This window comes from Pseudopipra pipra, chromosome 6, assembly GCF_036250125.1.
Source record: "Pseudopipra pipra isolate bDixPip1 chromosome 6, bDixPip1.hap1, whole genome shotgun sequence".
In the NCBI taxonomy this organism is placed as follows: Eukaryota; Metazoa; Chordata; class Aves; order Passeriformes; family Pipridae; genus Pseudopipra; species Pseudopipra pipra.
The window spans coordinates 7057848-7072124 of record NC_087554.1 but is presented as its reverse complement, the minus strand read 5'-3'; the positions used below and the strand labels follow the sequence as shown (position 1 = coordinate 7072124).

The following is a 14277-nucleotide window of genomic DNA, read 5'->3' as shown; positions in this document are numbered from 1 at the left end:
ACTTCCAGGGAGAAAGTAAAGCCAACGGAAAAATTAGCTCTGCAAAACAGGAGCTTTCATTCCTCTATACCTCTCTCCAGGTGAATGCATCCCTCATCACACCAACCAAAGAGAGAGCAACTTTAGGGTGAAATCCTTGCCTAAGGACTACTTTTATTCTGAAGATCAAAACATAAACAGACAGTGAGCTGGGCTTCTGTTCACACTTTGAGAAAGCAGCATAAAGGAGCTGAGTTGAAAGCTGCCATTCCTAGATCAATGGTGTAATTAGGGGAAATTTCAGTTTCCACAGCTGTCACATCACAGGGTTTGACAGTCACCAGCATCAGGGCTAAGAAAATTCATTTCTTACCCTCAGGATGGCTTGTTTGCAGCGAGAATCCATCTCAACTTTCTGCAGCACTTGGTGTAAGGCCCCACTGCTGACATATGACCTATTTAAAAGAAAACAGAAGGGGCCCTGGTACAGATAACTGTATAACTGGCAAAAAAAAAAAGCTGTTCCAAATGCATTCCTGCCTTTCTTTTTTGGAAAAACAGGTAAAATTAGAAGTAGAAATAAAAGGGAAACAGACACCATAAGTCCCAAATAGCGTGTTATGAACATTCAGTTAGATTAAAAATAAATAAAATGAGATGAGCAACACACTGCCATATTTTAAGAGTGGATCCTCAGTAAATTAAACAAAATGTAGATGACCAAAAATGTACTTTTTTTGCTAGATAATCTACTGTTGCAACATTGTTCACTTACTGTTGGGCATTAGCAGGAGTCTCTTTCAGGGTGGAGAGCACTTCGAAGGCAGCCCGGATTCCCAGCCGCCTCCTGAAGAGGGAGGACTGAACTGATTTCTGAACAGTAAAAACACCACAGAGGAAACAATTTACTCACACTTCATGCACTACTATTGTCCTATGGCCACAGAATACACTGATCCTCTGGCACACATCCTGGATCTGTGATTAGAGATCAGAACAGGGGACTGCCCTCAGCCTCACTCCCTCCAAGAACTCTGTGTACGAGGAGGAAGGAAGCAAGCAGGAAAGCAAACAAGTCTGGAATCCAAGTAAACATCCAGGTCATGAATTATTTTCAATTCTGGACTGCATAGGCATATGCCTGTTCCAGAGACACGGGCAACAGCAAAGCTCAAGGATTCACAGCAATTCACACTCCTGTGCAGAGAGAAGAGTGAGACAGCTTGTGAAGCTCCAGCTTCTCCCCTAAAGGCACAAATCCAGAGCCACAGTTTTTCATGCTTTTTTTTCCCCCCCCTCCACAATAACCACTTTCAAACTCAGCTGCTTTGTTGGGAGTCAAGTTATGCCATGCTCTCATGTGAGGAAGTGAAAAACTGAGAAAGACGGGAAGAAACAGAGGAGGAGGAAAGGATTACCAAAAATCCTCTTTGCACATATTGGGTTCAAACACCCCTCTCTCACAAGAGGGTGGGGGCCATTCCTTCTGTGTAACATTGCTTAAGGCTCACTAGCCAAAAAACTTCTCCTCTCTGGAACTCTACTAGAGCAGGCAGCTATTACTTCACTTTCCCCCCCAAGCCCACACCCCACTCCTCTAAAGGGCTGAAGGAACTATAAAACTATGTAAGTAAGGGGAAGGAACTATAATATATATATTAGGAGAAGCCAGTAATGAAGGAACTATAAGAAGATATGTGAATGAGGGGAAAAAAATTACACCCAAAGTCACCAAGTTTCTTCTGACACTAAAACTTAAGGAAATCACAGGCATGAGAATCCTGGGCTGCACCAAGAGGAGTGTGGCCAGCAGGTCAAAGGAGGTGATTCTCCACTTCTACTCTGCTCTTGTGAGATCCTACCCAGAATGCTGCATCCAGTTCTGCTGTCCTCAACACAAGAAGGACATGAAACTGTTGGAGCAAGTCCAGAGGAGGCCACAAAGTTGATAAGGGGACTGGAGCACCTTCCCAACAAAGACAGGCTGAGAAAGTTGGGGTTGTTCAGCCTGGAGAAGAGAAGGATGTGTGGAGACCTCAGAGCACCTTCCAGTATCTGAAAGGGCCTCCAGGGAACTGGAGAGGGACTTCTCATCAGGAACTGTGGTGACAGGAACAGGGAGTAATGGGTACAAATTGAAAGAGGGGAAAGTTAGGTTAGATATTGGGAAGAAATTCTTTACTGTGAGGGTGCTGAGACACTGGCACAGGTTGTCCAGGGAGGTTGTGGATGCCCCATCCCTGGAAGTGTTCAAGGCCAGGTTGGATAAGGCCTTGAGCAACCTGGTCCAGTGGGAAGTGTCTCTGCCCGGGGCAGAGAGGTTGGAATTGGATGATCTTCAAGGTCCATTCCAAGCCCTTAACATTCTGTGATTCTATGATTTGCAACAATGGCTATTTAAACATTACAGCAGATTTTCTTCACAAAACCCAAGTCTGAGTTACTCGTTCACCTTGTTCAATTTTATAATAGGGTTTTTCCCCCCCCCATAATAGTCAAAGTTGCAGATCCACAGCATTCATGGAAGTATGCAAGCAAATAATTTTGTCACAGAAGGGGATCAAGCTACAGCAGCATATAATGGGAAAAGTATCTCCATCAAAGAACATTTAGCATCTTAAAACTTACAACCAGAACAGGCCTCCTGCTTTAATGCACAGGTGACACTTAATATTTCACAGGTTCAAGGTTAGGGCAGGACACAGAAATTAGAAATGCTTTACTCACCAGGAGGTATCCTCGAAACTGGTTGTATATTATTGCTGTAAGCAAGTTCATCAGAAACAGGTTGCCTATTGGAGAAAAAGAGGCAGTAAGAATTACTGAAATCCATATCATATTTATCAAAGAAGTTTCAGTGCATGTAGTAAATAAAATATATCACTTAAAAGGATTAGTTTTCTCGTTTTTGATTTCCAAAGTGGTTTCATGTACTGCAATGTGTGCATTTCTCTGTGACGTGTTACCAAAACCCCCAGGCCACAAGTGAAAATTATCTTACAGGCATTACACAATAATTGGAAGAAACACAAAAAAAGGAGAAATTTATGATTAAACTTTCCTAGGAAAATAAACCACCGTGGCTGTTAAGCACAAGTGTCAGAGTTAAAGTGCATTTACACGACTGAAGACAAGAGGTAACTTACCTAATACAGTGAAGAGGATGAAGAAGATGGAATATGCTCGATTCTTAGAATATGCAGGAATCATCACTGTGTGAGATTGAACAAAAAAAAAGAAATAATATTTTAATGCTTAAGATGCACAGTGGAGACCTCAATCAATTTTTGGCAATTGGTAAAAGCTCTTATACAGCTGCACTGGCAATATATGATTACCCCAAAGAAGGGCAAGAATCAAGTTATTAAAGGCATGGAAAACCCTTTTCCAACCTTCCTCTGGCTGTACTAAGAACTACCAGCTGAAAAAATGGTTACAGTAGTCTGCAGGTAATCTTAACTCTATTGTTCTTTGAAAGGAGAGACAAGAGCTGTTTCTGAAAGACTGCTCACCATCAGGATTGTTTGCAGTAGTCAGCAGGACCAGCAGGGATGTCAGTGAATCCGGCAGATTCCGGAAATACACCACCCACTCCTTATCCTGCTGGTTATCCTGGTCAAAGAGATGATCATTGTTAGGAGAAACACTGAAGAATCACTGCCTTACCAAGGAAAGGGGGGGAAAAAAGAACTAAAGTCAGTCAATAATCGATTTCTTATGCACATAATCACATCCACCCCGTGACAAAAAAGCACAAACCAAGCATCAAAAGGAAGACATTATGTGGGAATACAGAGCAATCACTTCACTTATTAACAGCAATTAAAAACCACCAGGAAGAACAGGAAGCTCAATACAGAAGTTATATCACAAACTGACAGCACAGGAACCTGAAACGACCCTTGATTAATATAAGAAGTGTCACTTCTTAGCCTGCAAGAGATTATACTGCAGATAAAATATGACTTAAAAAAAATAATAATAATTTAAAAAAATCACATCTGCAGCTCTACCAGCACACCCACTGAGTGTCTTTCACTTCCCCTTTGACTTCCAAATAAAAAACTTAAAATCCCCCGGATCAGTTTTTTGTACAAAATTTACTACCACTATGCAAAACAAAGGTTTTCCCCTTCTTCTTGCTATCCCCTCAGGCAGGAAATTCATGCACAGCACAGGAATTGCTGGGCAAGTAGAAAACAGGCGACTGTTTTGAAAAAAAAATGAAGATTTAAAATGCTATGTTACAATATCAATGAAAACATCACTACAGCTTAAACACCTTGGAGAGAGAAAATTTAAAAAAAAAAAAAAAAGGATAAGTGCTATGGCACCCAGAATGTATTTGCAAATACTTTGGCAACTAAGGTCATCACAGTTATCTTGTGGCTCAGGGAAAACATCAGATGATTTGCTAAAGCTCAGTGTCAAAATCTTCATCAAAAACATACTGGGAGGCTAATCTTGGGTCATCCACATATTCCCCCCCCCCTCCAAGGTCAAGCAGAGACAGATAAAAAAAGATGCAGAGTGCAAACAATACAAACAGGAATGATGCAGCACAGAACAAACAGCCCTTGCATCTGCTGCAAAGATTGCAAAATGTACCTCTAGAGGACGTAAACAAGACGATGCAAAAATGTAGAGGCATGAATTTCATTAATAAATGTATTTGTAGAACTTGGCTTTCAGTAATTCGCCTTGTCAGATAAAATTAGGTTGTGTGAATGTCAGAGCAGCACATCAAAATAGGCAAGTCCACTCTCTAATTTGTTATTTTTCACCTAAATGTACACAAAATTGACTGGCTTAGGTATACAAGTTATATTCCCACTGCTGAGAAAGTTCATTACTGAAGTTAGATGTGACATACAAAGATAATACAAAGATCCAGAATGCAACTTAAAGCAGGAAAACAGAGCTCTGCTTCTGATTTCAGAAATTCCATAAATTGGGACTTCAAAGAATTTGCTGACCACGAGGAAGAATACAGGCAGGCTCAAGTGCAAACTGCAGTAGGAATGAAGGTGCAAAACTGAGATTAAGGAGAGGACTATAATTACTGAGAGAAGTAGGCAGGAAATTTCTGTGCTCACAGGAACACGTTTATGGAAGGCCTTAAAAAGAACAAAAAACCCACTCAAAATATCTGAGCATAATACATTAAGATAGAGGAAATTTCAGAGAGAGGGAACATACCAAGAGCACTGGAACACAATATTATTTTAACCACAAAAGTTCAAATTTGCTTTTCAGAAGCAGGAAGAGAAAAACAAGAGGAAAACCCAGAGATCAGAAACCAAAACATCAGAGTAAAGCAGGTAAAAACCTACCAAGGCATGGCCAGGGGTACCAGTACTGGAAGGTGAGAAAACATGGAAGAAAAATTAGCAAACAGCTGGATAAGGAAGAGAAAAAAAAAAGAAGAGATGAGTGATAACATAAATGAAAAAGTGATAAGAGATTTGGATGCAGAACAGCACAGAGGGTTTCAACAAAAGCAGGGAAAGCAACTCAAAGGATCAAACTGGATAAATGCACAAGGAAGTCTCTTGTACAGATGGAATACTGTGCACATGATAAACCCCTCCAAGTGGACTTCAAACTCATCACAGCAAGTCTGACAAGGTAACATGACCTTTTCAGGGGAAACAAGTTTCACTGGTTTGATCATAAAACTGGACATGAAGCAGCTGTGCAAGTAAAGAGAAAAGCCCCCCGAGATCCAGCACAGCAGAACTGGAAGTGATTACCTTTGTTCGAGCAAACAGCAGCATGGCAAACATGGTGAAGAGGGACAGATGGACAGCCAGCAGCAGAACAACACTGTTGGAAAGAAACCATGTGCATTAATAGCAAATTTATCTTATTCTTAATAACATCCTTTGCTAAAAATGCAATATAAAGGAAACTAGGGTTGTTTTTTTTTTTTTAAGAAGCTATATGGAAATAGAACACAATCTAAGTTTTAACCAAAAATAAAAATCACATTTGTGGAGACTCCTCAGCACAAGCTCAGACTTTTTGTGATGTCAATGAGATTCTAACACTTTTTTTTTTTTTAGAGAAAGGACCATATTTATACCCTCCAATCAAAATACAACACCTCGGCTTGCACACACACCTTTGATTCTCCTGGGGCTTGGTAGTGAAAAAGTAACAGGCAAGGGCAGTGGGTTCCATAAGCTCTACACACACATGACCCGTGTCACAGGAAGAGATCTCTATCAAAAACCATCACGTTGTCTGGTTACAATTTCACCAGTGGGGTTTCCAGCTTAACACTAAAAGTAGTTTTATATATATATATATATATACACTGCTAAAACTATTTAGAAAGGAAAAAGCTGAAGTAAAGCACTCTGAAGACAGATTTACATCCATCTGAAGATGCAAAGAAAGAGGCATCTTTTTTGTGTGGCCCTCATGACTGGAAGACAAGTACATGTGTGTCTACCCATATTTCTGAGAGGTTACCTTGGAGAAAACACAGCACAAACCCTTGCTTAGCTCTTCCCTTACAAAAGCAGAATCAAAAATTCCCACTGCACCAGCATCAAAAACCTTATCTGTCACATACAGAGTCACAACATGTGCATTCTAGAGCTATTTTACAGACTAAAAGGAATCAAAAACCTAATACAACCACCATCCATTGCTACCTGATCTCACTAAGACCTTAGAGGGAGGTTGCTCATATTCCACACAGCAGAACACAAAGATTACTCCCTGCCTGCTGTGAAAGGATGTTTTCTATACTATTACCTACCTTGCCATTTCAGGCAATGTGCTGTTGATACTTTTTAATGTTTTCTTCATCATAGAGGAGTTCTGAAGGAGAAAGAACGGACGAAGAATCCTTCTTATCCTCAAACTCTGCAAAAACCAACGGATCAGACACTGAGTTCCCATAAGACTGGTGGCACAAACACTTTCCAGGCAAATTTGCCAAAAAGCACTGATTTAAATACCAACAAAGTCAACAGTGCGACAGAAGGCTGTGCTCAGATGGTGACTCTGCCCCACTGAGCTCACAAAACAGGCAAGAGAGATTTCAGACTTCAGATGCCTCATTAAAATGAGGAGAGATTGCTTTAAAAACCACACATTGACATTTCAGCAGCCTCATCAGACCACTAATTAGAAACAATCTAACTTCACTGCTCGCTAGACATAACAAGCTGGCAAGAGATGGCACTTTTGTATTTCCTATCTCAGGAAAGGAATTAATAGTGAGCTGCTTTCAATAAAAACAAACACACATGCTAAAAATAAGTGCTTGATTTCAATTTTCAGACTGACTTCTTTTTTTGTTTTATAACTAAAGGGCCTGCTTATTACTCAGCAATTGCTGTCTCTGACAAGACTCAAATTGTAATTGTTTTTTTTTTTTCCCCACAACACTACAGCAAATAATCTGTTTCTTGCCTTCAAGACACTTGCCAGCCTTCAAGTTATTTCTGTGACAACTTATCAGTTGCTTCAGGTGTTTCAGCATCCTGGATTTTAGGATCAATCTTCTCCGGGTCACACTTAACACCAAAAAAAACCCCCCAAAACACCCCTTTCTTCATTGCTATCCCCTTGTTCACACATCCCAGCAGTTCAACTACTCCTTCTGCCACTGCTTTGTGTGGGAGGCTCCTGTTCAAACTACTCATCCATTATCACACCTAAAGATTCTATGATCACTTCCCCATGCTGTAAACTCAGTTTTCCTCCAAGGTGATTAACTTCTTTCAGCCGCATTGTATTTATTTGGCTTGAACACAAAAAGCACATAGTCACTTTTCTCACTGTTAGATGCTTATAAGCTCAAATAACATTTTTATTCACCATTTCAAGATCACGTGTCTGATGCTCCATCACATCCAGGTCAGCAGTGACCAGTGATGAGAGAATGAACAGCACGAACAGTTAAACAGTGTGTCACCCACAGCAGCACCTGCATCCAACCTCATCCTGACCAACGCTGACAGTAACTTAAAACAGGTTTGGAAGTTCTCTGAAGACAGCAGATACCGGTTTTGACATGAGAAATGACAAAAGAAGCCAAGTTCAAGATTTCTCCTTCATTCACTTCCCAGCATTTTTACCATCTTAGTGTTTTCTTAACAATGACTGTTAATGAAAATCCGTGGCAGAGAAAACCAACTGGGAAGTGGCATTATTACATAAAGGAAGGCACTTCTAGAGCCATTTCACAAAGCTGACACTCCCCTCAGAACACAATTGCTTTGAACACAGCACAGCTTCAGCTCAGCAAGCAGCTATTAAACTACCTTTTACTTACACATCACTGCATAGACTCTGCTGTTGAATCGAGTTAAGGATATAATTCTCCAACTGCATGACAAAATTGCTGCCATGCAGTGAGTTTTCTTTAAACTTTCTGCCTGCTGACAGATCAGTGCAGCAAAGTTTTATTTAATTTTACCAGTGAACACACACATTAAGAATCAAACATAATCCTGAGCAAGGCAACATCATCAATAACTTTTTCTGTGTTTGTGTGTTATCCAGCTATCACAGGCCAAAAAGGAACCATCTCCTCCTCATCTCTTAATCCTGCAATGCACCATATACACCCTGCTGACTATCCCTTTGCAGGCTCTTCTCCTCTGCCACTTTCCACAAACAAGATGCTGATAGTTTCTGCAGAAACCAGTTCTTACCTCTGTGCAGAAAAAGCTCAGTGAGACAATCCAATCAGTCAGGGAGACAATTAATGTCAGTATATAAGCCATTAGCCATTTGTTTTTCCAAAATTCTTTCCATCCAATTAAGTAACTCTGGGCAAGGGGAAAAAAAAAAAAAAGCAACCAAAACTTACTTTAACAATGAATTCCAACACCCTAATACTGGAACATATAATTATATATATATAGGAATATATATACCCTAATATTGGAATATATACTATATATGTATAACATATATGTGTGTAATTATAATATATAATTATATATAATTATAATTATAATAACTATAGATAATTATAAATATATAATTATAAATTACAATATATATTATATATATTCCAATAGTGTACATATATAGTGTACATATATATTCCAATATACATAATGTATATATATATTCCAATATACATAATGTATATATATTGCAATATATATTGTGTGTATATATATATTCCAGTAAACATAGTATATATATATATATTGCAATATATATTGTGTGTATATATATTCCAGTATACATAGTATATATATATATTGCAATATATATTGTGTGTATATATATATTCCAGTATACATAGTATATATATATATTGCAATATATATTGTGTGTATATATATATTCCAGTATACATAGTATATATATATTGCAATATATATTGTGTGTATATATATATATTCCAGTATACATAGTATATATATATTGCAATATATATTGTGTGTATATATATATATTGCAGTATACATAGTATATATATATATTCCAATATATATTGTGTATATATATTCCAGTATACATAGTATATATATATATATATTCCAATATATAGTGTGTATATATATATATTCCAATATACATAGTGTATCTATCTTAGTATACACCAATTGTTTCCCAAGTACTTGTAATTTTAAACCAGTGCTCATTAAGAGCTCTCCAAAATCCAAACATAAATACATTCTTCAGATATTTTTTTTTCTTTCCTACGAGAACTAAATAAAGGTAGATAAAAATGAGAGGTGGATGGAGAAAACGGACACTGGGCTGCCCCACACACCAACTATTTCATCCAGTGCTCACCTTCACGGACACATCCAGCCCAAACACCAGGAAGCAGAGCAGCTCCAGGCTTTCGGTCAGGCCACAGGGCGGGTTCCAAGCGGGAGGGCGGTACCGCACATCCGAGGTGACTGTCAGCGAAGAAGGCTCTTCAACGAAAGCCAGAGCCAGGATTACAGTGATGGTTAAACTCAAAATCCTGTTTGGAGAGAGATGAAATTTAAAAAAAACCAACAACCCACCAAACAACAAAACAACAAACAACCCCCCCCAAAAAAAAACCACAAAATAAGTCAAACGAATAGCAAAATACTTAAAGAGTAAAAGCACTTTCCTCAGAAGCAAACCAAGCTTTATAATACCATATTTAACACAAATGGGTTAGACTAGAAGGCAGCACTTGACTAGCATGTTGTTGCCTGCGTTAGTGATGCAACTGCTGACCACCAAACAACCTCAGGGGGTGTTCTTTTGGGACTAACAGCTGCAAAACAATCTTGCCGTTATTTAGAGTGTTTAGAAATAGACACTTTGAAAACTCTTAACACACAGTGCTGTAAATCATGCTCACAGTCCATTCATGCAGCAGTCCTACAGCTGTTCTAAAGAGCCACCTACGTGATCAGACCTTCCTATAACTGGCTGCTCTGCACTTCTGTCATGTTCACACCCCCTGGCTTCCTACAGCAAGTTCTTGTAAGGATAAATGCAGAGCCATCTAATTGTTTAACAAAAAAGAAAGATGGAAGAGCAATTTTTCAGAAAGACTTACTCTTAAACGAGAAAGCAAAAGGAATAACCAAGTTCTTACCACTGGCAAGTCCTTGAATAGTACCATCGATAAAGCCACAGGGATTTGGAGTCCACACGGTGATTTATGGATCGATACTGAAGGCAGGAAGCAAAAAAGGATAATTCAAACATTACATTCAGTCTGTCTCAAAGACAAAGATCAAGTTACCAAAGTAAAACAAATTAAGTACATGTTATTCATTATTAAAGTATCAGTCACCCATGACCACAGATGTAGCCTACGTGTGTGAAAAGGGAAGGATTTTAAAGAAATTCTCCTATCTAAAGACCACAGAACTGCTCAGGTAATCAAACTGTGTGGCAGCCACCTGAAGAAAGCACTGCCATCACTACAAATAACAGCACCTGTAACAAATCAGTGATTACTCTACGTACTTGCCAAAATGATCCACCCACTTAATTCATCTTTCTAGCATTCATTCCACTCATGGACCTTCCTTTTGTCTTTCTTTTCCAACAAGCCATAAGATGCAAAATTAGTCCTGAATATAAAAGACCTCAACCTGTGTCTTTGAATAAAACATGCTTTAAGGTCAAGGAAGTCCCCATGATCCTTCAGAAAGAATTTTGGCTTTTGCCAAAATCTGCTCAGTCCCTACTCTGCAATGGCTCCTGGGCTGCTGTAACCCTGAGAAATATCTAATTCTAGAAAGGTGGGCACAGCTTAAACACATCTGATCCCCGGAAACCTCCCAGCCAAAAGCTATCTGAATGCAGCAAGAGAGCTCAAAAACTGCCCTCCAGCATTCCCACTGCCTGCAACCACTCACTGGGAGATAACAGACCCAAGAACCTGCAGTAAAGTCCAGTAAAGGAGGGACAAAGAGGGAATGAAAACTTCCAACGGTATCAAGTTCAGCTGAAACAAAAGAGGCTTTTCTCACTTGAAGTCAGCCTTAAACTCTTCAGCTTTTACCAGCTCTTAAAGTGTGCAAGTAGTCAGATTGAGAGGCAAATTACAGAGGGTTTGCTCAATTTCTCTTAGAAGTAGGTTAGTCACTCTCAAAAAAACCCACAAACAAACCAACTCAAACAAACAAACAAGAAAACCACCATGAAAGCCACTCCACAAACCAGCATCTCTTTTGAAAACCTTAAAGAGATTATTTCATTGCGTGGAAAAATGTTTCTCCTGGGCAGAAGTTCACAGATTCTTGCGTACCACAGGAATTCAGAATTCTGATTTTGCTTTATGAATCGAGATGACGTGACATAAAGGCTTCCTGAACACAGAAAAACTTTAAAAGTGGCAGAATGTGTGACAAACATCCAGCACGGGAAGCATAACAGCTCTCAAAGAAGTTACATTTACCTGTATTGCATCTTCAATAAATACTACAGCTTGGTTTATGTAAAGGTCATTATCAGCTCCAGCACCTGTGAAGGTATAAAGAAATAATAATCACCTGCTGTGTTTTGGATAAAGCCTACAGCTTCCTTATTAGTTACTAGAAGCTCCACAACAATGGCTTAAAGTAGGTAGATTACATTAGTAGTCAAATTGCCACCATAAGACTAAACAGAGACAAGTCCTAACACGCAACATAGTGGGCATTCAATCAAATTATTGTTTGACAAAGTGTACAGTCAAGTGAAGCTGGAAAAATCAGGCACCAGTATCCTAGTCATTTTACTTTTGTTGAATAAAGGTACTGTAGTTTAGATTGGTTTTGTTCTCTCCAAAACCATCAGGAATCTCCAGTCAGATGAGAACTAAATTAAATGCATTTTTAATTTGTCCCGAGAGTGTTTATTACCATACCAAAGAGATCAGAGTTCAAGACAGAGCAAGGGGTGAAAGTACACAAAATGAAATAAAACATCACTAAATTAGTTACTTATGCCACTTACTTATACTTTTCAAAACCTGTTACTAAGAAGTCTACATGAAGATAGTTATACAAAAAAATAAAAGGCAGCCACTTGTGTTCACTTGAACCAGGGACCTTTGAGGAACTAACCTGGCAATTAAGCCGATGGGAGAAACAAAGGCAATTACAGTCAAAATGAGGAAGGAAAAAAAAATAAAAATAAAAAGCTGAGAGGGCTTAAATTTATGAAAAATATGTGCTAGCATAACCTTCCCACAGAGGGAAAGAGTCCCAAAGAGCACTTCATACCGTCTCCTCCGAGGAGACGGATACAACAGGAAAGAGCCCGTCCCACTACTACCACGGTGCTCTCCAGACACCACGCAATGCCACTGATCTAAGTCCCAGACAATTTTATGTTCCCCGTGATTCAAGGGCATCAATTTTCTACAAAGACTGCAAGCAATTTTTAAATGTCACCCTTTATCTGAGCATCAGCAACAGCACAGTTTTGTACTGATGCTGATACGAACCACAGCGCAAGAAGGAGGACTGAGCACAAACAGGAGACAAGCCAGGCTCAAGCAGTACAGACTTTATCTTTTTCATGCCATCTCACACTGGAGATAAAGTTGTTTAAAGGAACAGTATTAGTTAAAAGGAGGCAAGGGCAGCAAAAGCTTTAGGTTCTTGGAGCACGCAGCGAGCCTAGTGCTGATGGCAGAGATTTTGGAGGGGTGGAATCTAAACAACTGTTCACAGTATAAAAATAAAACAGAGAAATTAGCAAAAAAAATGTTTAGTTTAGCAATTTCTCCATGCATTCTGCCATGGGTATCCAACTTACTCTGCAATTCTTAGTCACGGCAAGTGACACTTAGTCACAAATGATGATTAAAGCCCTTGCTCGGTTCGGGCACACAGGACCCGTCCGAGACCCCGCTGCGCTTCTGGCACCGCACGAACACGCAACAAAAAAAAAAGAAGCGAAGGTTCGCTTAGGTGATGCGATCCCCTAAAAACAAGGAACCTGCGGTCTCCGGATGATCCTATCCCGGGGAGGGAAGGGGTGGGGAGGGGGGGAATTGAGGCGCCAGACCGCCGACAGTCATCGGCTTCGAGAAGAAAACTTGCCAGCGCTTCAGCAAGAAAAAAAAGAATAAAATTACATAAGGAACCCCCGAAGCCCGGGGCTGCAGCGGGGCTGAGCTCCGCGACCGCTGCTCGCTCAGCGCCCGGAGCAGCCGGGGCAGGGCGGCGGAGCCCGGGGCTCCAGTGCCGTGTCCTAGAGCCGTGTCCCAGTGCCGTGTCCCAGTGCCGTGTCCCAGTGCCGTGTCCTAGAGCCGTGTCCTAGAGCCGTGTCCTAGAGCCGTGTCCCGGTGCCGTGTCCCGGTGCCGTGTCCTAGAGCCGTGTCCTAGTGCCGTGTCCTAGTGCCGTGTCCCAGTGCCGTGCCCTAATGCCGCGCCGCCCCGCTCCCGGGAGCGCTCCAGCCCCGCGGGGAAGCGCCGCCCGCCCCAGCGCCCCGGGCTCACTCACCGCGCTCGGCCGAGCGCCACAGCCCGCGGGCCGCCCGCCAGCGCCGCGGGGGCAGCAGCGGCTCCGCCTCAGCGCCGGGATCCATCGGCACCCCCGGCAGCTCCCCCGGCCGCGCTCCCACCGCGCCGCCGGCACGGCACGGGAAGGGACGGGATGGGACGGGAGAGCAGGGAAGCTGGGAAGGGACGGAGCGGGACTAACCCGCCCCGGGCGGCTCCGCCCGCTGCATGTGACCGGCTGCGGGGGAGGGCGGGGACCGGGATCTTCCCGGCTCCTCCCGCTGCCGGGGTTCCGCGCTGCCCCCGACCATTCGTGGAATCATAGACGGGTTAGAAAGGACCTCCGAGATCATCGAGTCCAACCCTTGATCCACGGCAGGAT

At 41.3% G+C, this 14277-nt stretch overlaps 1 protein-coding gene across 8 annotated transcripts in view; it reads right to left on the bottom strand.

Annotated features, from left to right (window-relative positions):
* Positions 1-14080, bottom strand: part of TPCN2 (two pore segment channel 2) — a 63491-nt gene extending 49411 nt beyond the window's left edge. For 7 of the 8 annotated variants that reach the window (XR_010431132.1, XR_010431135.1, XR_010431137.1 and 4 more), the window contains exons 1-12: positions 13897-14079; positions 11861-11925; positions 10547-10623; positions 9757-9934; positions 8655-8771; positions 6749-6855; positions 5733-5805; positions 3492-3591; positions 3126-3191; positions 2707-2771; positions 755-852; positions 353-434 (exon numbers count right to left, since the gene is read on the bottom strand). Coding sequence is in view for 2 of the 8 variants with exons in the window: in XM_064657203.1 (XP_064513273.1) it covers positions 353-434; positions 755-852; positions 2707-2771; positions 3126-3191; positions 3492-3591; positions 5733-5805; positions 6749-6855; positions 8655-8771; positions 9757-9934; positions 10547-10623; positions 11861-11925; positions 13897-13981 (1113 nt within the window). In the remaining 6 variants the exon portion in view is untranslated. Of the gene's footprint in view, positions 1-352; positions 435-754; positions 853-2706; positions 2772-3125; positions 3192-3491; positions 3592-5732; positions 5806-6748; positions 6856-8654; positions 8772-9756; positions 9935-10546; positions 10624-11860; positions 11926-13896 lie in introns of all 8 variants that reach the window. The other variant, XM_064657204.1, reaches the window with a different exon arrangement.
* Positions 14081-14277: the final 197 nt, after the last annotated feature.